The sequence below is a fragment of the Falco punctatus genome, assembly GCF_963210335.1.
Source record: "Falco punctatus genome assembly, chromosome: 7".
Taxonomy (NCBI): domain Eukaryota; kingdom Metazoa; phylum Chordata; class Aves; order Falconiformes; family Falconidae; genus Falco; species Falco punctatus.
In genome coordinates, this window is record NC_137587.1 from 32,652,479 (window position 1) to 32,675,080 (window position 22,602).

At 43.3% G+C, this 22,602-nt stretch overlaps 1 protein-coding gene across 6 annotated transcripts in view; it reads right to left on the bottom strand.

The window, feature by feature from the left end:
• The window catches only part of SYNE3 (spectrin repeat containing nuclear envelope family member 3), an 89,002-nt gene that overhangs the window by 48,997 nt on the left and 17,403 nt on the right, over nucleotides 1–22,602 (bottom strand). For 2 of the 6 annotated variants that reach the window (XM_080396251.1, XM_080396250.1), the window contains exon 2: nucleotides 21,504–21,656. The exons of 3 other annotated variants lie outside the window; for them this stretch is intronic. In XM_080396251.1, coding sequence (XP_080252377.1) covers nucleotides 21,504–21,564 — 61 coding nt within the window. In that variant the 5' untranslated portion in view covers nucleotides 21,565–21,656. Of the gene's footprint in view, nucleotides 1–11,528; nucleotides 11,804–21,503; nucleotides 22,589–22,602 lie in introns of those variants that run through there. One more of the 6 variants, XM_080396252.1, reaches the window with a different exon arrangement.

Below are 22,602 nucleotides of genomic sequence, written 5' to 3' on the forward strand. Positions count from 1 at the left end.
CTAATGATGTTGTGGCTTTCATTTTTAATAATAATACCAAAAAATGTACCAGTATCGCGATTCAGTTCAGCACAGAGAACACATTCACACTGCAGCTTTTCCAAATGAAAATATACCAGGAAATAAAAAGAAGGTGGGGAACTGTAGGAGGCTTCATTCAGTAAGCAGATTTAATTCAGAGTTTTCAAATGAGATTAATCTGGTGTTTGTGGTGTATTCCAGATTGGCTACACCAGTCACAAACACTTTCTGCTTCTTCCCAGAGCCCAGTCAGTACAAAACTCTCCCAGTGCCCTCCCAGGCACATGTATTGAGTACCTGCCACCAGACTAACAAAACACTTCAGCGCACGCTGAACGCAGAGGTATATAAACCCTTTAAAACCGGTGAGATCAGGAGCAGATGCTTAGGCCCTCAGTTAACTTGCTCTACTGAGACCATGGAGAGGTTATCCGAATGCACATGCAGTGAATCCAGGATACACAGACAATGGGAACTGGCCAGCAACTGCCAAGACAAACCACTCACAAGCCACCACATGGGAATATCAACACTGATGGATTTCTTCTTTTGCCACCTCTTTTATTCCAAGCTTTTAATTTCCCCCTTCCTCTCTCATTGCTGCTTCCCAATCAGTGGGAGGGTATGATGGTTGTTGGTTGCTCTGTTGATGTACTCTTGTGTCTTCTGTGTTCAGAGCATGAATTCTCTGCTGCCCAGATGGCCTCCTTTGTGCCCCTACAATAGAGAAGAGCCATCCTACGCTCACCCTTAGGCGCTGCCATCCTAAACTTGACTAATAAGGATGAACCATAACAAATCCCACTGTAGGTCAGCTCCGCTGAAGTGAACAGAAAGATAGCCATTGACATTAAATGGGTTTGGATCACATCCTACAACTACTGCCAGCCAAGCAGTCAGTGTCTCTTGGTGAACAGTGAATTAAAATGTTCTTCCCCTTTGTTATTCATCACTGAAATATTCTTGCAGCGCAAAGTTTGAGGCTTAATTACTGAACCCAAGTTTGCTGTGCAGAATTCATCCCACAGCAGCCCCTCAGTCTCCATGAAACAATTCACATGGAAGAAAGTGCACAGTGTGAGAGGCAGAGCACAGCTCTTGGCGAATCTGGACCAGTGGCATTTTGTAACCACTCTAACTCTCAGCAGCTTAGTCTTTACAAGGGAGAGCCTTCCTTCTTCTGCCCACTGGCAGAAAGCTTCCCACCATCCTGCTGGTGTGTTCCAGTTCATGAGCTAAAAGGATACATGCAATATTAGCTGTCCTCTCCTGTAGCTCCCAGCTTACCTTGTTCCACATTAGACCAGAGGAAACAAAATGTTAGTGTGCACAACACTGATGTCAGGCCACAGAAAGTCTAAATAGTTGCTTCTCAGCCTTCAGCAGGCTTTTTGCTCAACAGGACCCAAAACAGTGTGAGAGAACCGCACCTACAGAGCAGCTACTGCATCACCCACCAGCATTACTGGAGCAGAGGCTGGGTCAGCCCTCCATGCGCAGACAAGCGGAGCTGCATTTGCATGGGAGAGCGAATTCCTCCCTAAGTGAGAGATGTCAGACAGGGCAGAACCCAAAGCTGTAACTCTCAGAGCCAGAGGGCAGTTTTAAAAAGTGTGACCTCACCTCAAAAAGATTAAAGAATAGAACAAGATGTACTGGATGTAGTGAGAGTGTTGTGATATGACACAGCTACTCTCTCTCTCAAATGTAAAAAATATGACAGGATATGTAATCAAAGCTAAAGGAATTGACTTACATTAGTTAGAGACATAAGGATGAAGCCAGCTATAGGAGTAATGTTATTCTCAGTGGACTGCTAGACAGTTGTATCCTTCACCAACTATTACTGGCCCAGAGCTGATGTTTCTGAACTATAACAATCCAACCCTCAGAAAAGAGCACACATCTCTATAGCTGAATGATCAACTCATTTTCACGTTAACATTCTCATTATATCCAGTAGCTGTAGGGGGACTGTCCCCTAAACTTTCCTTGTTACATACATACATTTCTAGGCAAATAGTTTCTGAATGCATGAGCGTAAGCTGTGACCATTCCAGTTATACTATTGTGAAACAAAAACTCACAGTACATTTGCTGGAAAGACTCTGATGAGGAGCGGCATTAATTTCCTGGGACAGGTTTCTATTCCTGGCAACATCCATATCGTATTTAAAATTGGCTTCAGGTCTCCAGTCATGGAGTAGCCAGTACAGAATGTTACATTACCCTAGTCCTATTTCTTACAAAAAGTAGAGGGCAACCAAACATGGTTAACCAGTGGTGGAAAACCTACTGTCATTGAACAAAACCCCACTCACACTCTGACCTCATGCTGCTCTCCTGTGAGCACAAGGGTTTTCTGTCCAAAACCCACAGATACACAAACCCACGCCACACACACAGGCGTTCCATGTAAGCAGCCAACACACAAAACCATGAAAAAATGTTAATTCAATATTAAGATCACCAGCTTGCAAAGGAAGAGAAACATGTTGCTGCTCCTATGGCCTGCATAACATCACTGACCGATTTTGACCAAGTAACTCCTACACCTAGCACCATAAAGATGATTACATTTTGCACAGACTCTGACCCAATGCCCAGGCAGATTACATGGTAGTTATGACCTGCAATACCTGATGTGGATTTGGGCTGCCTCTCGAGATCGACTGTGTCCTGTCCTCCCTCCTTCCCCCACAGCAGGCAGACACACCCTGGCTGAAACAATCAGCTGTGGTGTTCTGGAGCCAGCTGTGGTGTGCCGGAGCCAGCTGTGGTGTGCCAGAGCCTTTTGGGAGCCTTCCCAGGCATGCAAGGAAAAAGTATGTCTTCTGACTTCTTGCCTGCTTGGGAGGAAGAGCTGTTGACTATCAGAAATTTGGCAAGATCTGTTATTTTTTTGCAAACACTCCTAAAGCCGGGATATATGGGTAACAACTGCCCCATGCAGCACTACAGGCTTGGGCCAGAGCGGCTGGAGAGCTGTCTGGTGGGAAAGGGCCTGGGGTGCTGGTTGACAGCCAGATGAACATGAACCAGCCGTGTGCCCAGGTGGCCAAGGCAGCCAACAGCATCCTGGCTTGTATCTGAAACAGTGTGGCCAGCAGGACCAGGGCAGTGATCGTCCCCCTATACTCAGCACTGGTGAGGCCGCACCTCGAATCTTGTGTCAAGGTTTAGGTCTCTCACTACAAGAGGGACGTAGAGGTGCTGGAGCGTGTTCAGGGAAGGGCGACGAAGATGGTGAAGGGTCTAGTGAACAAGTCCTGTGAGGAGCAGCTGAGGGAACTGGGGATGTTTGTCTGGAGGAGGCTCAGGGGGGATCTTATTGCTCTCTGCAGCTACCTGAAAGGAGGCTGCAGCAAGGCGGGTGTTGGTCTCTTCTTCCAAGCGATAGGACGAGAGGAAACAATCTCAAGTTGTACCAGGAGAGGTTTAGATTTGATATTAGGAAAAACTTCTTCACAGAAAGGGTGGGCAAACATTGGAACAAGCTGCCCAGGGATGTGGTGGAATCACCATCCCTGGAAGTGTTTAAAAAATGCATAGACGTGGACTTCCATAATCATACAGGTCTTTTCCAACCTAAATGATTCTATAAATGACTGCTGCATGAATGTTAATGAATTAACAGTATTTACCCCATTTCTGCAGCATCATTGGGACTAAATGATTGAGCAATACTTCTGGACATGAAATTCAAGGCCCTGATCAGTACAAGAAATACAAAGGAGACATAGCAGCTCCTGGAACAGACATGAGGGGTTCAGCTGTGCGAAGCCAGCATTCACACACCATCCTGCAATAGCACCAGACCGTTAGGGCTACCTGTACCGTGGTGCGACAGCCCCTGTCCCAGGCCACAGGCTCAGTCGCTAGGATCCCACTGCGCCACAGAAAGCCTCCCCTTAATCACAGGTGCAGTCCTCTGAGCAATTAGTACAAAAATATTTCCATCATCATAATTTTCAAATGCAGGTAGCTGTTCAAAACAGCTCTTCATTTTAATACCACTTGAATCGGTGTATTAATTCATACAGTGGAAGGCGTATTTATACTGCAGAAAGCATTTAGCATCTCTATACATATGTTACTAAATGAGGGTAATAACTATGCATAAGAAATTCTGGCATAGATAATGTGAAGCTGAGCAAAAACAAGTCCAAATGCAATAACACTGTCACTTAGTAGAGGTAAGGAAGAAGCATATTTCAGGGTGCTGAACACCGCTGACCCGGGACAGCTCCTGCAGCATGTCCAGAGGCTATATATAACAGAAACAGGTAAGTAAGACACAAATTAGCTCCAGAATCCTTTAGCTGAACCTCTCCCACAACACCAGCCTTCCTACCTTCTCTGAATCGCTCTCCATGGCCCCCAAAACACCAGTCGGCAGCACCTGGGTAGGCACACATGTTTCAGTGCCACAGAGGCCATGATGCCTCAACCCCTGCCCAGCTGCTCTGCCAGACCCACTGCACGCCTGCAGCACAAGCAGGGCTTGTACTGGGCTGCCCGTGGCTTGGGCATGGGATATCTGCACCTTGGGAAGAAAGACAAACTCCTGTAGCAACACACACCTGCCTCAGATCAGCATGACCCCTCTCTCCCTCTCGTATCCAGGACAGGAGGATGGGAACTCAGAGGATTGTGACCCATCGCCTGTTCCCAAACTCCTTGAGGAGGAGGGGCAGCTGGCAGGGTGCTGGGGCACACACACTGTCCCTCTAGCTTGCCCATGGGCCGCAGGCAGAATACCCCATCACGAATTAATGGGATCCAAAGCAACAGCAAGACAGGTTTTGCTTATGAAACATGCTCAGCTCCTGAGCTCTGACCGGTTTATGCTGGGCTGGGCTGGGATGAAGAGGTACAGAGGCAGCCTTGTATCAACTGTGGTCTTGGAGTAGTCTTGCTGAAAAAGCACATAAATTAATTAGCTGACTGCTCTGCATTATAGCTCATGGAGCCACTGGAATGGTAGCAGTGCCACGGAGGGGCAGGGATGCGCCTGGGTCTCCATGGCAGACCCTGACACAGTGAAAGGTCATCTTCTACATGATCCACCCAGCACTTGCAGGGCCAAATTTCTCTGAGCACTTCTTCCTTAAGTACAGTTACTTCGGCAATCTTTCCAGTGCCTCTAGTAAGTAACTCTCACTAGAGTATTGTGAGAGTTACTTACTTAATATTTGTAATGCACTACTGAGATCTTTTAAAGTTATTTTGCAAGTGCAGTGTCTTTTTGTTAGGATTATCCAATTATTTTGCCATGTTCCCCTAACATACTGTTTTCTCTCTGCCAAGTCATGCTCCTTTTTTCCTGTTTTAAAAAACCTTCTTAAAATGTTTCTCACAACCACTCCCATGTTACACATTTTTTTAAACCCTACACTTACAGAACACAGGCTTTCAAATGCTTTCAATAGGTCTTGGACTCCCATATTCGTGTATTACTTGACTAGTTTCCAGAACCCTGTTCTTACAAAAATAAAAGTACAAAAATGATCCAGGAAATTCACATCACTCACCATTAGGGAGACCACTTTCAAATTATTGAAATACTTCAAACTTTTCATAATCCTTTCCATTTGGTTCTGGGTTTGAACATGAGAAAAAAAAAAAAGGATCTAAAAAACTCACACTGGTCTGTGTCACATTTTATACAAATGCATGAGTGTGGAAGCAATTTTGGTTCTGGGAGTTGTATCTGAGATAATTTAATAACTTTTCATCTTCCCTGGATACTGTCAAGAGGGCTCTGAGAAGGAGCAGAGCTGGGAACTCTGACCCAGCTGCCTCAGGCTGGAACAGAGGGTCAGTTGTTGGCAGAGACCAGGGGCAAAGCACTGACCAGTGTCTTTCCAAAGCTGGATATTCTTGCTCTACTCCAGGAGGAGCTATTTTGAAGCATGTCACTAGTAGCTGATGCTTTTTTACCAGCCAAAGGACTGAAAGCCTCCAGGGTAGCCACACCCACACAGAACTGAGTAAAACTACCTGAGTAGGCGCAGAAGCCCTCAAGGTTTCAAATAAAAGGTGTTGTTATTTCCAGCATAATCTTTTAGAAGCTCAAAACATTAATCCTGACAACTTGGCCATCTTCCAACACAGCCTCTTCCTGTGCTGTGTTCAGTGACTGTTTATGACAGTCAGCAATTGTTTGCCCTAATTAATGAGCTAGAGAATAAATAGTGTTTTTTTTAATAAACACAGCCATATCCTAGTCACAAGCATCCCCTTCAACCAACAAATGCTAACATCATGAGCACATACAGCACTCATGCATATCATAACCATTTCCTTTCCCTTACAACACAATCCATAGGACACCTCTAGCTAATGCAAGACATTGTGCCACAACATGATCACACCCGACAATTCTCCATTTGATACAAAACACTGAAAAGCAGACATGTTCTGTACAGGTTAACTCTCAAAAAAGCCTAATTTTTTCCAACCATTTGTTTAAAGATTAATTTCAGGCTCTGGTGAGAGCCAGTGCATATGGCTATCTTTTTGCTTTCTAAGACTGCTGTGGAAAATATGTGATTCCCAGGTCTAAAAAGCCATTTCCTAAAAAAGGGACCAAAACTTTAAAATAGTTCTGTATCTGAATAGAATCATCATGTGCAAGTAAGGCAGACTTTGGTCCTAGGGCTATCTCCCCTTTTAGTATCAAGAATGACAGTAGAACTAACTACAGCATATTTTTTTATATACATTTTGATCTTCAAGTAATTTGGAAGTAAAAAGTATAGGTGAGGACTTGTAATTATCAATCTCTCCCCACTCCACACACTCCACACGCACACTTCTGCACTGCCAGGTCACTCTGGAAGACAGACTGGTCTACCATGATTTAATGAGATCATGTAAAATGCAGGTTTCAGTACTGCTCTAGAATTCCTTTTTACCAGCGAGCCACAGTAGTATTAGATGTCTGTCTGGTTTAGATTTTTATCTTCACTGCCCACATTATTGAGGTATCCAACAATCTTTAGAGCACTTATTCACTTAGCCCCCCTGGGGAGTAAGGCTGTCTCTATCCCTTTTAAAGATAACACCTCAGGTTCAAAGACACTTAGTTTCTTGCCTCTAGGCAATGAGGAAACACTTGAAAGGACAGTAAAAAACTGATAATTCAGTTAATAAGCACTGCAGAGAGTGACTTTCAAACTTTTCTAATATATACCCCTTCAACTGTCTCTACAGAGATTTAGTGACCTTAAACTTAATGACAAGAGGCTTCTTTTTCCTAGTTGCCATTCACAGACTCTTTAGTCTGGGAAGTCACAGGTTAAACACCTCTGCTCTACAATTTCAACATAGTTTCTTCAGAGCCAGGGAATCTGCTTTGGAAATTGCCCTGGAAAGGTACCTGCAGGCTTACCAGCAACCTACATCTGGTCAACTTGTGCCCAGCTGTTGAAGTTGTAGGCTGGGTTTCAGCTTTCCTCAGCTCCCTAAGAGTTTCACCATCAGCCAGCCAACAAAAAAGCACCGCAAGCCAACAGCATTAGTCTCACAGTCTCTGGAGACTAAAATTTATGTATTTAATTATCTTCCACTTGTCCTCTACAGACTGTACGATCCCTCCATACTGGGTGCCAGTCACAGCATTGATATATTGACTAATAAACCTCTGTGGTATCTGCCTCTTGGCTAGAGATCAGTGAACAATTCAGAGTGAATAATACATCTGATAAATTGTTCCTCTTTTGTGGGTCATATATTTTGTACAGATAATCTCATTTTCTCAAAGGTGTGGTTATTCCCAACTAGCTGCCAAATATATTCAGCAAATTAGTTTTGCTCCGTAGATTATTCCCAAGTAATTCTTCCTTGTGATTCTTAACACGCCAGCTGTGCTGCTTGATTTTGGTTTGGCATCACAACCCTGGTAAGAAATCGCCCATGTTCCCCGGCTGGCTGGCAGCAGCTCTCCCTGTTTGTGCGCAGTCTGTCACACAGCAGCTCCCGAGGGCCACTGTCATTACCAGGACCCCAATGTGTTAAGCCACGCACACAGAGGGCTTTCACAGCACCCTGCGCTCGGAAGTGCCCTACGGTTAAAAGGCTAATACCTCTGTCCCAAAGGGATTACAGGTGACACATCAGAAGAGGCTCAGCAATGAAAGCAAGGTGCCAGCATGTACTCAGGGACACAGAGCGGTGGATGGAAGACAAGGCTGTTAGAGACCGCAAAGACTGTGTTTCCAGTGCTCTCTGCAAGCTGTGGTGGTTCCACCATCCAACATCCTCTGCCCAGCCCCTCAAGCCAGAGATACTCAGAAAGAGATCCTCAAGCCCTTCTAGAGCACATGGCCGCAACATGGGCTCTGCAGACGTGTTGGGACTCAGAAGTGTGTCTCACACCAGCAGAGAGGATGCATTGCACTGAACCTCCATCTGCCTTTGGGACACCTTAAGCTAAAAGCCCTGCAATTCCCTGGGGAATCAGTGTGAGAGAGGGGCATTTCCAAGCAAGGATCCATGCCAGAGGTGGGACAACTTGTCTTCTGCAGGAATCCCACGTCCTGAAGAGTCCTACAGTCCTACAAACCTGAAGAGTCTCCAAGTCTGTAACCTTTCCTCTTCCACACAACTGTTTCCATGTTTGTATGTAGGGTTTTTCTGCATATACAATTCCCTCCCACCCCCACCCCTCTTACAAAACCAGTGTTAAAATCTTATTTGACCATCAGTCAAATGCCTCTGAGTAAGCAATTGTGTGCATCCTGGGAGCACACAATTTAAGCACACAGCTTTTAAACTAATGAACTTTTAAAGTCAAGTATTTACTAGAAATAAAGTCACTTGCCAGTACTTAACAAGTATGCTCCTTGCACAGTATCTTTCGCCCCCTTTAGAAGAACTGCTGAAGGACTGATTCCCCAAAACATGAGTTCTCAGATATATCTTTCAAAACATTATCACTAGGATGGTGCTAATGAGATATTTATATGGTGAAAGTGAGATTCATTGGAATTTAAAAAAGTAGTTAGGACAATGTTAATTTTAAATACTAAGTTGTTGATTGAAATAAGAATTTTTCTATGGGATCAAAGCACGTGATTATGGAAAAATTAGCAGATTTTAATCTGTATGGAACAGGAAGATCTGTTTATCTAAAGAGAAAAATGACTGCTGCAAGAACTAAACACTTGAAATGCTGTCAAAAACATACAGCATGGTAAGTACAGCTAAATCGAAACAGCCAGCAATCTGGAAATAATTTAAAGTAATATTTGCATTAATGATAATGCCAGACTTCATATTATATATATTGTATATATATATAATACAAAATGGCACTGGTTTGTGTTCAGACAAACCCATGGGTGAACAAGGCCTGCCTGTGTCCCAAACAAAATACACTACTGGAACTGCCAGCAGCCTCATCCCCAAGCTCAGAAACAAAGTAGACCACTGCAAAATGGTGGATTTAAATTAATTTTGAGTGAGTGAGAACATTTCTGGGATTGAATAAAACAGGCTGCTTTCTTATGACTCATTTTTGCCTGAGCTATTGCAGTTTCCATGTCTTCGTCACCCTCCCACTGTGCGTGCTGGCCAGGCACTGTGGGTTGAAGAGCAAGACCGCATCTCTGCTTTCAGCAGCCGCTGGAGTACAAGCACGCTTTCGGTTCTGTTCAGAGACCAGCATCGCCACAGCTCCAGCACTCTGACAGCCCAGGATTTCACAACAGGGATGAAGAACGCCTCCAAGATGAAGCAGCACTGCCTTTTCAGTAGTCTTTTTAGCCTGAGAACTGAAGCATCCTATAGTTTACAGACCTAAAAGGGATTTGAATCTCCTCCTACTGAGTTTAATCAAAACTGAAACAGAGTGAAGTGGCAGCAGGACCCAGCAGTAAGCCACGTTTGTCAGCAGTCCACCTCCAGTGAGGAGGACCAGAGAGTTATTTAAAGCTGTGGTCACAGATAATTAGTACTCTGAGCAGCAAGACTAAAGCCAATGTTTATTCTTCTCACTCTTACATCATTCAATTTTAATTACCTTTTAGAAATGTAATACTATACAAAACCAAAGTGTTTTTTTTAATCCTGCAAACACCTGAAAAGATCAGGCAGTTCAGCTGTATTTAGACCCCAACGTGACCTCAGGGCCCACTTCTCAGCAACTTTGAAAATCCCACCCTAAATATTATGGGATGTATCTCTGAGGCTACTGGTTGCCAGAGAGCTAACACAAAGATACATTTAGAGCAACAGGGGTTTATATCAGCTAAGGATTTCAACACACACGCTGGCATATTTGACAAACATCACCTGACAGACATGTCACAGCACTAAGGATTCTCAAACACTTGAAAGAGGGAAAAGGTGTAAAGATATAAATTCCTATAACCCAAGTAATATATAATTCTTCTACAAGGAGTAATATACATCATGGCACAAACCTAACTTTGCTCTAAAAGAAATTATAATCTTTCCTCAGTAGTCTCCAAAGCCATCTTTTAAAGATACTACACACTTGTATTTTAAAGGCACTTCATGCCCCTGGAATTTTCCCCCACTATCTTCCCTTTGAATTCATAGATCAGGGCTCAGCAGGTACCTTGCTTAAGGTTGATTCAGAGAACAGGAGAAGCAGGTTATCACCTTCCTGGAGGAATACACACCCAGCTCTGTGACAGGGGACCACTGCTAAACCACAGCACGAAAGAGCCTCCAATGACCACGTTTGGGCTCAACGAGCACAACACAAGCAACAGTGCTTGTGCAAACTATACTCCCTACTTAAAAAAAAAAAATACTGAATTTCTTTAAGCTCTTTTTAACTTACTGAGAACACCAAGCCATGTTTCAACAGTCATACATGGGAACTTAAACCCACGCTAATTAACAAACTTCAGGGAAGGGATCTCAGCACTCCCAATTTGGTGAACATTTTGAGGCTGCAAAAGCCGATATCATGTCTTGAGTGCCAGCAACGCTCCCAACAGACACCCTCTCTGTTAACCTCACTAGCTGCCCCTTTCCTCCAGCCCTTGCAGTGAGCACCACAGTAGGCATATTTTTGCTGCTTTTTTCCTGCCTTACATGAAGGACTTCCCCATCCCAGCCTGTTGCTCACAAAACAGTTTATTGGGCCTTATTTTATTGCACAGGCTCTCGCCCCCAGATCCTCGCACCTTCTCTGCCAGCACCCTGTGGCACTGGCACCAAGCAGGTGGCAAGGTGCGGGCTTTATCTGGAGACAAGGGCGCAAATGGGCTCATCCTTGTGCCGGGCAGTGCCGGAGCCCTAAGTCACTGTCCTCCCACTAGTTTCTATTTCATTTTCATTATAAATCCAATCCTTGAGATTTCAAGGAACTTAATACCTTTGATGCTTTTCTCTCTCTGGCAAATTTAATGGAAAGTTGAAAACAAGTTCAAAAGTCATTAGGAGCCAAAAGATACAGACATGCTGCATGGTCATAGCCATCTCACTTCATTATTAAATAAAAGGAACAAACCTTGCAAAAATCTTACCAAAATCCTAGGAATTCTGGAAAAAAGGGCAGGTAAAAGTTTGTGGAGATTTCATCAAAGTTCCCTGATGGGTTTCCAGCACGGCAAGCACAGTCCAGGCTGGCCTCTGCTGGGCGTTATGACGGCGGTTTGGCACGGCTGGCAGCACGAGCAAGTCTGGCGCAAAGAGAAACTGGCAGCTTCCTCCGAGCTCACATCGAGGTAGCACAGGATTTCCTTTCTGCCTCCTAACACGTGGTGGGAGGGAAAGAGGGGATGACAACCTAAAGACATATCTGCCCAGGGGAAAAAAAAACCCAAACCAAACCAAAATCAAAAGAAAGAAAACCAGCACGGCATGCTGCCACTGTTTGAAAGGTAGGTAAGATTTAAATAGCAATAATCCCCAGAAACTATCTAGTTCAGGTCATTAGCTAACAAGCTGGTTAATTCCTGTAAGGATTAATGCTTGAAATTATTAGGGCTGACAGATGTTTGCTGAACAGGAATTAGTCCAGAATATGCATCATGAAAACCAGCAAGAGGTAGAAGTGCAGACAGGTACACATCAGTGCTGGGATTTTCAGAAATCGTTAGCTCAAGCTCTAACGTAATTACAATTTACGGTCCTCTCCACTTTACCTTCCACTTCTTTTTTACTCTCAGCTCTCTAGAAGGAGATTCCCTTCACAAACTGACACACTAATCTAGATTCTGCTCTCAGTTACAACCATGCAATGTGAAAAAGAGGTTAGCCACTGTTTTCAGGCAACACCAGTGCTGCACAATTTGGCTGAATGAAATACACTTTGCAGATGTTAGCTGTCTCTTGTGATGGAGCACACGATGAATCTTCATTCCCGATTCCCAAAAGTTATTGGAAAATTTAAAGTAGCATTCTCCCTTAATTACGATCCCACTGGGTACACCTGCTGCTAGACATTTAGTGAAACCCACTGGTTTGGTCTAGCCACCCCCATCATTTGCATCATCCTAATGGTGTAAATTTAGAAAGCAAGTTTGTATCATCAACAATCTCTCTGGTTTTACAGTTGCTATGTATCACACTTTGTACTATACTACACTGAGCAGCATTTCTAATACTACAATAGAAGGAGGGAAGGTGGAGAAATCAGTGAAAGCTAAACATGGAGAAAAAAGTTGGTTCAAATTCTACTTCCAAATTAGAAGTTACAGATACAAACAGGGATAAAACTATGAACCTCTCCACCCATTTCAGAATCGGGCAGCACAAGTGAACAGCATGGGGAAAAACTGAAGAGAGGCACACAGATGGGATGAAAACCTAGGTGGAAGACCAGCAGTGGAATAAAAACTGTTGATCAAGCTAACCCTGTGAAGTTACTAATACAAAGGATTAACTGAAGACCAGTAGCCTTGTGACCCCCATGTGCAATGGTGACCCCATTGCAGCCAAACACAGAATTTTGCCACCAATGGTGGAAAAAAACCAAGGGACAGGAGAGGAGGAACAACTTGGGAGTTAGCAATGCTGTCAGTACCTCTAGAGAAGGAACGGATATACCAGTTGTTTTCCAACCGTCTTGAGAGCATTTTGCTAACATGAATAATGCTTAGAAATGATAAGAACATCTCAAAACACATCAGCCTACAGTCTAAAATATACAATGCCTGGGGAAATGCAAACTGGAGGGCTGTCCATTTATCTGAAAGTCAAATCAGGGTTGTTTTAAGACTGTGCTGCTATATGAACAGTAGAATATAAAATAGCTATAAATGAATCCCTTCACATGCTTTTCCCCTGTTCACTCACTCCTGTGGTAAAATTCCATAGTCACTGTAAATCTGCCATAGTCCTGTTTAAAAAAAAAAAAAAGAAAGAAAAAGGACTGAAACTACTAGTACTGAGGAAGCAGAGCTTATGTGGCTAACATCAATACGTATCAGCTTCTAAAAAAGTGGTCTCTTTGGGTAACTAACCTACAAAGCAAAGGAGCCCAGCAGCTACTGTGGTGAGTACAGCCAGCCCCAACCTACAGGCAGCAATAAAAGTATCAAACTAATGGTCAGAAACGCAGCACTCTCCCTAAAACTTTCAGTAAGTTAGTATTACAACATATTTTAAATATATAAATCCTAGATTACCACTTGAGTATAATTCCCTTTAGACCAAATTTGATTCTACATTTTATCCACATTTTCAAAGGAAACTGCAGTTTCAGCAAAATATTCCAAATGTTCCCATGACATCTGACCTGCCATTCCCCTGTTTCCCATACAAAGAACACAATTTTCAGTTTCAGTGAGGGATGGGACAGTGTTTTCCCACTCTTCAGGCCAACTATCATTTCTGTTGTCGCAGAGGAAAGCATTTGAATGGCCCCTTCTTTAGCCTGACATCTCTATGTTCAAATATGGATTCAATTACATCTCTAAGAAAACCAGCCAGGTGATCTTAGATTACCTGACAGTCTGTAGGCACTGCAAAGCAAACATATTTCTGCAAACCCAGTGCAGCCCATGGAGATACACGACTACACTGCCCCATCAATTAACCTACTGTACTTAAATGATACTCTGGATAGACTGGGCTCATTGCCCACTAGTCATCTGCATCTTTGAACAGACAGTGATCTACCAGGTCACTAACTGTTTAGGAGACAGAAGTTGTCACCCCAGTAGGGTTACATGGGCTATAAATTATAAAGCATTATCTGAGCTCTGACAAAGAGCTATGAAAGCCCTCAAGTAGGAAACAGAGCAGCAGAATAAAAAATTTTCTTCCAAGAAGGCTATTACAACTGTGTTATATATTCTTACGATTCTGTAGAGGCCCAGGTCCTACCACCATGCTGCAGGACGCACATGTAGAGCAGCAGTGGCATGTCCAATTTGCTGAGGTTATTGCTGAGGCAGAATATGGATACAGACAGACGGGACACACATAGTCAGCATGAAAAGCCACCGGCATAGCTGCCAAACCATGGTCAAATTTCCATAGACACTGCAGCAAAAGAGTTTTAAGGAGGAATCAGAGAGGTGGTCATGACATGGATTTGGGAAGGATTACATGTGAGGACAAGACTGGGAGAAAAAGCATGGAAGTGCCAAGGTGAAAGTCTGCCAAGCATTAGTGGAGGTTGGTATCATAGACTGCCAAAGGTGGAAGCTGCTCTCTTGGTAACAGATGAAATACAGCTTGAGGATGTATGGGAATCAAAATATCCATCTTCTGGGGAAGATCGTTTTTCTAACTATATTTAATTCCAAATTAGAATAACATTGGTACAAAAGGACTGTCCATGCAATTCCTACTCCCCAAAGAATCTGGTTTGGAATGGCTGTGAAAGGATTTTTCAACAAAGGAACACCCATGTAAAGCATTCAGGTTGTCCTAAGTACTGGGTACTGGGCTTGGAGGTACTGGCAGGGGTGGCACAGAGCGGTGTCAAGTTCTTGGTCTCTCTGGTACAATTTCACTCTGTGTAAATAATGAATCATTATGCAGAACCTAATCATTAGGCACAGCCTAATGATTCAGGTGTCTCACCTGCAAGATGAGCATCTGAAAGATCAGGCTGAGGTAGTCATTATGCACTGTCCCACTCAACAAGAAAAAAAATGGTTTGACTTTACCAGTTAGCATTCAAAAAAAAAACCCCAAACCCAAAAAAAAAAAACCAACCAAAAAACCACCCCACTACCCCACCACCCCCAAAACCAAACCCTGAAAAATGTCAGATCTGATTTGCGCAAGACTAAAAGAACTGAGATGTGGGTTAGCTGCTGCTATACTTGCTTAACTGAAGAAAACACCTTTTGCAAATCCCCAAAATAAGGTGTAACCTGCCAGTAGCAATAACCTAAAAGTGCTTCGTAAATACCAGAGTGATAGATGACACGAGAAGGGCACACTATAGAAAACAATTACACGTGGAACACTGAAGCAGCCTGTTAACACCCAGGTAAATTCCTCAGCACTGACTAACTACAACTATTCAACACTAGCAGGGCTTTATTAAAAAAAAAAAATAAAAAAACTGTGGCATTTAAAGTATTAGGATTAAATGTATTCATGTAATTACTTACAAAAATGTTTTTTATAAGCACTTTCAGCTCTTTCATCAGACAGCAAATGCTACTTCGCCCTATAGACCAGAATGACAGTACCAGCCCTCCTCCATGGTTATGTATTCTCAAAATACACAACAGCTGGACAAGCAAACAGGGGAGAGGAGAAATAAAAGTAATGCTGAAGGCAAGAGTATCCTTCAGGTTGCTGGTAGCCCCATCCCAAGCTATGTAACTGCCATCAGGTGGTTATGGTGTAGAAACATCATGACAAGAGACACCTCTAAGGGAGTGCCTGAAGAAGGCGTATTTTGTAAATGGACAAAAGATGTTCCTACCCATGTTCCATGGCACTGGAGAAGGTACCTTGCACTGTAGGCAAAACAGGGGTGTCCACAGCAAGATCTAGGCTGGTGCGCAGTGATGAAAGCTAGCCATACCTCAGGCAGCGGTGGGGTGGCACAACTGTTGTTGCCCCACACAACCCAGGATGCAGGCGGTTGCCAGGCAACGTCAGGGACACACTCCTGCTCCCTCACCTCCTGACAGTAACTCCCTCTTACCGCTTTACCATCACTCTCTTTCCTCCTTCTTCTTTGTCTCCCTGGTTATTAATTTATTGATCCTACACTTACCCATGAGCTTCTCTCGGGGCAGGGAACAATCATTTTGGGGCTTTCCATAACGGGGCCATTTTTCTGACAAGGACTTTTAGATCTGGACCAAGAGCTCAGTGCCAATGGCATTGCTTTACAACTGAAGTGCTTCAGAGGAAAAGCAGTCATACCTGGGGTTGGATTTGAGAAAATCTGGGTAAAGAAACTAATTCTACACCAAAACTGTCTTAAAATAATTAAGTTGTAACTAGGGAACAAGGATGTGAGAGGAGGGGGAAAACATTCTAGAAGACAGGAATTTATCTTGTAGGGGAAAAAAAAACCCAAAACAGAGAAGTTTGAATTTTTTTCCTTTCTTTCAGATTGAAGAAATTTTCTGTAGATTGGTATTCCACACCAGCAGCATGCGCCCACTGACAGAACAACTAATGGCAGGTCTATAATCTGAGAATACATGGGGAAATCCCTGGCTCCAGTGAAGCCACAGGCAATATCATCACAGAGCCAAGATTTCCACCCTCACTCCTGTGGACTTAAAAGACAAGGTAACAAGAAAATTTTTCCTTCGGAGCTCTCTTTATCTGGAGATCTAAATTAACCCCAGTGCTTCTCTGGTGTTTTCTGAGCTAGCGTTATTAACTGTGTGCTTCACACCAAGCCTGTGCTTAACCCGCTGCAGCTATAGACCAATTCTGCTGACTTACATAAGAAACATCACCTACTTTTGCCAACCACTGTCACCTGCCATTCATACAACCACTACCACGTTCCCACGGAGACTCAAGACTGCTCATGCAAAGAGATTTCTCCATTAAGAAAAGATCAGTCATCTAAGTTAAAGGAAATGCACTGCCCGGGGAAGAACTGACAGCTCCAAAGACTGGTTTCTTTTACTTACAGAATCTTTAAGGCAGGGGCACATATCCTCACATGACCCTGCCTTTCCCTCTAACTGACTTGAAAACACAGTGGGTACATCAGTGCCTGTACACTTCCCACCTTCAGCTTCCCTGAACCTCTTCAGGCTGTACAGACAACGGGGTACAAAGCCTGGATAAAGACCAGTTGTTACATCTCTTAAACTACTCCTCAGTCAGAGGCACCGTGTTTTTCTGCTCGGATTGCCTCATCATAATGGCAGGAAAACAAAAGACAAGCCTGCTTTGATTCATGTATCACTGCCATGTAAGGTTGAGAGAAAAGTTTTTGTTTCTCCACAGAAGTGGAGAGAAAAAAAAGTAACCCCTACACTTTTTTCACAGCTTACCCTCTTAATTACTGTTGTGTCAGTCCAGCTGAGTGAGTAGGTGAGTCAGTGTGTGAGAATCTCATATAGTAAAAGTTCCAGTCTTGTTGGTTTTTAAATAAACCCAAATATCCAGATACACTATGGGTGGTTTACTCTGTCTCACCTGTGACACCCTCCAACCTGGTACCTACAATGCAGCTGCCACACACATCAAGCGTACCCTGTAAGATGGGATGTTAGTAGTGTCCTCACTTCACAGATGGAGACAGTGGTGCTCTCAGCAGCATCTATTTTTCAAGCATAGCCTCTGACAAGACAGTGCCAGACTCAACAACACATGAAGCACTCAACATCACTGGTGCCGTTTTAAACCTCTGACTGTACACGCTCCTTCAGCATCATAGACCAAACCTATGACAGGCAAAGCTGCATCGGGGGGGGGTTTAGACTGGACATTAGGAAGTATTTCTTTACTGAGAGGATGGTCAAACACTGGTACGGGTTTCCTAGAGCGGTGGTTGATGCCCCAAACCTGTCAGTGTTTAAGAGGCATTTGGACAGTGCCCTTAATAACATGCTTTAACTTTTGGCCAGTCCTGAAAGTGGTCAGGCAGTTGGACTAGGTGATTGTTGTAGGTCCCTTCCAGCTGAAATAGTATATTCTATTATTACCATCATTATCAGCTGCAAGGGGAGCAGTATGTATCCTTATGTAAAGTGTTTCTACGATTCCCCGGTGACAGGCACTATATCTACTAAATATAACAACAGTAAGTCCCCCAGCAAGAGCTATCCCACATGGGCCTCTCATTCATCTTGCGCTCCCAAGTATTACTGCCACCTTTCTGAAAAGGCTTTCCGCATAGCACAACTGTAACAACAATTATTTCACCCTTTAATAACACTAAAGAACTACTAATCAAGAACAAAACAAGCAAGCCACAGCTTGATATCTGTATTCCAAGCAATTACAATCTCATGGTTTTCCTTGTTTCTGGCTATCAGTTTCTTTCAGTATGTTATTTCATAAAGTTCAGTGAAATCCCAAGGCTGAGACTGCCACTTAATCCCCAGCCCAATACATTCAAAGTAGAAATTCCCTTGAAGTCCTTTGATATGAAGAACTTCATATCAAGCCCATATCCTCTGAACAGAAAGAAGATGCTTGTACCAACAGAGACATGAAAAGTCAGTTCTTCCAAAGGGAAACAAGTAAGTCCACATCATCTTTAAAATTAATGCATTTTTTCTTGGAATACAATTAAGCTGTGCGCACAGACAGAGACATCAAAGATTGCTTATTAACCAGACATATGGTATCAACGAGAATTCCCTTCCCCGTCAGATCTGACATCTTTATCTCAGCATTGAGGTGGGGCCACTTCAGATAGCTGAAGTTAAATACCCCAGGGCTCACAACTCCTTGAGTCATTTTTTTATGTACAGGAAATTCCATCCTGTGATTCAATTTATTAACAATACAGAAACATAGCATGATAAGCAACAGCTCACGCAATGTCTATCAGATAGCATGTTTACTGCTTGTCATGCCTTCACCTAGTCGCAAGTCAGGATGTGGCAGAGTCACCAATTCTCATGGAAGGCAAGGACCAGCTTGAAGCTCAGCTCCAGAGAAGAGTGTGTAAGGAGAGATGCTTACGGAAGGCTCTCCCCTTTCATTTAAAAAGACTCTGTTTCTTTAAAATTCTGACTGTTGTGTCCTAAACAGTCAAACACTAGAGAACAAACAAGAAAAGTAAATCTTCAAACAAATGAACAAAATTCTATTTAAGTCGATGTTGACAATAGTGGAGCTGGTCCTGGAAGAACCGTTACAAGAAAATTCTGCCTTCCTAAATGCATATGCCAATATCAGCTGCAGGCAATGGAATTACATTTCAGACCAAAACTTCAGCAAATTTCAAGGATGTGTAGTTTGGGGCTTAACATTAAACAGTATCAAGCTGAGTTTTGAATTTTAAACACTGAGTTCTAAACACTTTTCAGTTTTTCTCCTATCATTTCAGAGTACTTTTATTTAATCAATATTAACTAAAGGCACAAATCCTGCCATTCACTTGTTTTCAGAGCAGACCCACATGATCAAAAAAGACCCTGAACACCAGCTTTGCATTTTTCAATTTCACAGAATTGCAGTGAAGTGAAGCCTGAGAAAGCTGAGACATTACTGACCACCAGTAGGCACTACCTTAAGAGGTATCTTCCCTGAAGAATAAAAGTATTCCACAACTTACACCTCCAAAGACAGCAGGAAGGTTTTTAGCCAGACTCAGAGAGGTATTTGGGAACCTGGTATTTATTCCTGTTGATCTGAGATGCCTGAATATCTTTGTCTTCATATAACTGTGCCAAGTAAAGAAACTCCCTTGCCAGTTACACCCCCTGTTAACATCCCTGGAGCTCAAGAATTTTTTCCTGTTACCATGTGGCTTTTTCCTTTCACATGCCTGAATTGCCAGGGTTCACACTTACCCCACAATCCTTAAGTGGACATGTACAACACACTTGTAAAGGGACCCTTTCTAAGGACATCATCACACCTGTATATATGATAGAACAAGTTTGCCAGGACAAGTCATAGCTGCACCACAAAATCCCATCTAGAGTTGATAAGAACTAACAGTTAAAAATAACCCAAACAAAACCAAAAATCCAGTATCTTGTCATTGCTACAAATGATCTGTTATTTGCCCTGCCAGCTGAATCAAAGAATACATTATTCTGCGTCAGGATGAGGATCATGACTTTTGGTTGGTTTCAAGGGAATTATGCTTATATGATGACATTCAATAGGTCTTGAAACTGTTGGCCACTTTTGTAAAAATAAAATAGCTCTAAAGACACTAGCTGAGATCATAGCCCTTCTGTACTTGATGTACTTGCGCAAATGTGTGCCTGGCAGAACAAAGATAGGAGCTGTGCCTTGGAGATGCAGAGGCATAAAAACAAAGCGCTTTGTGACCAGCACAACTGAGGAAATCAGATCTCCTACAGAACCGTGTTCCTCGGTTGATTAAATATTTACACTGAACTGTACTAAAATCTTCTGTTTCCATGTTCAAAACACAATGTATCCAATCACAGTTATTTATCTTTCAAGTTTTGAGGGAGATGCTAGTTCAGAGGTGTTCACCCAGAAAATCCTTCTCCGAATTCATCTACACCAAATATCTTACTGTGAAATGGAGGCAGTCACTTACAAATCTATCACTCAGTCACTAAGCTAAAAACTGGAGAAAACTGGCAAGTGTCTGACTCTAGACTTGCTTTTCTGTGTTGGTCTGTTTCGACAAAATTTACAAGAACTTAATTACCTTGGAGCTGTTCTGTTTGTGTCACAGTAGGTTGAAACGGGGAAATGGCAATACAATATTATTTAAGGGAAAATACCAAGATGCATGTGTATACACGTATTGAGGAATAGCATACACCTCGTTTCCAACAGATGCTATGCTAAAGAATGAAGGCTAGTTATCTTTTTGAAGCTGTGGTGCAGATGCTAAGTCTGGAGCACCCCCTCAAGCAGTGGCACTGCTCTTCAAAGTCATGTGGATGCAGGTGCAGCCGCATCCTGAGGCCAAGCATCCACAAGTGTATACATTTGTTTTTAGTATGGTTTGGGAGCCACAGATAACTGGAGGGGCACAGGAAAACGGTTTACACAAGAGGAAAAGCTAGACACTTGTTTTCAACGAGGTCAGTTCACGAAGGCCACACAGAGGACATACGTACCACAAACAGACCTGGAAGCACAGTAAAAGTCTTGCCCAGGATGGGAGGGGAAGGAGAAGCAGTGAAATATGTGGCTGAAGGAACAAACTGGAACTATCAGAAGAAGGTATACAAGAGGCAAAGACCACAGTACCGCACCCCCAATGGCAGCTAATTCTGCCTTCCTTAGGAATTTGAGAGGACTCCGGATCTGATGATTCAACGTAGAACATGAAAACCAGCACTGGCTGTAAGGGAAAGCTGTTTTTATAGACAGCCCATCAGCTTTGTCAGGCTCCACTTCCTGACAGCTAGTTTGTAGGGAACAATGTTCCTGTGACTCACCAAAAGATGTTTGCTTCTTGTTGAAATAAAAGTCGCCACGGGACTCACTGCAGCAAGTCATATTTCCTTGAGATCCAACTGGCTCACACACTTGGCAGGCCCAGAGACTGTGCCAAGCTGATGTGCATTTCAACAACCCACAGATTTGAGACACTTTTAGAAAAAGATGGAAAACACTTGAAGGCAACCAATCAGCTTCTAAAGTTTTGTTGCATTTTTAAAATTCTTTCCCCAGAAAACAACCACTGCGTACAAAGATTTGCAAATGGCATGCAGCATGCTAAGGGCTTAAAAGTGACATCCAAAAGTAGCAGCAAGGAGCTGATAAGAGTAGCATAGCGATATTATTTTTCCTTAATGATTTAAGATAGCCAGGCTTAGATTTGAGGCAAAGGAGAAGGCAGGCATCCTGCTCTGGTGAACTTGCAAAAGAAAGCAGTGTCTTACAACCATCATTTTCACAATTAATCGTCATACACATTCATAATTTCTGCAGATTTCAGTCTGTTAACCTATCCAAGTGGACCTATTTCTAGGAATAAAATTTTCCTGGACAAAGACCTAAATTCACACAGGTCAAACCAATAAGGCTTTGGGAATAAAAGAGATGGCAGAAGCCACTGTATGAGAAACCGACACCTTACTACACACTGGAGCAGGGGTGTTTACATACAGGTGTTGCACAGAATCTAAAACTGAGGGTAGGGGCTGTTAGGGAAGGACTGGGAAACCTAACTGTTCAGGAAGAAAAAGGGAGACAAGCTCAGAGCTGCTTACGGGGAATCGGAGCCAAGCTAGAGTATATTTACAGTCCTTAAGGGGATAGCGGTGGGGTAGGAGAGAACCGAGGAGTTTGCGAACTGCGGTAGCGTCCTGGCAGCGGGGACCTAGAGCTGAAGAAATGTGACAGTAGTGCTGAGCAACCGGCTTCGGCAAGAGCCTGACAGCGGGGCAGGAAAAGTTGCGGAACGGCGCCGAGCGCTCCCACCAGGCTGCTACTCGCTCGCAGACGCGGTTTTTATAAAGAAGTGAAATAAAAGCTTAGCGCGCGTTATTTAGGGAGGTGCGCTGCCATTGCTGCGGCTACGTTACGGTACGT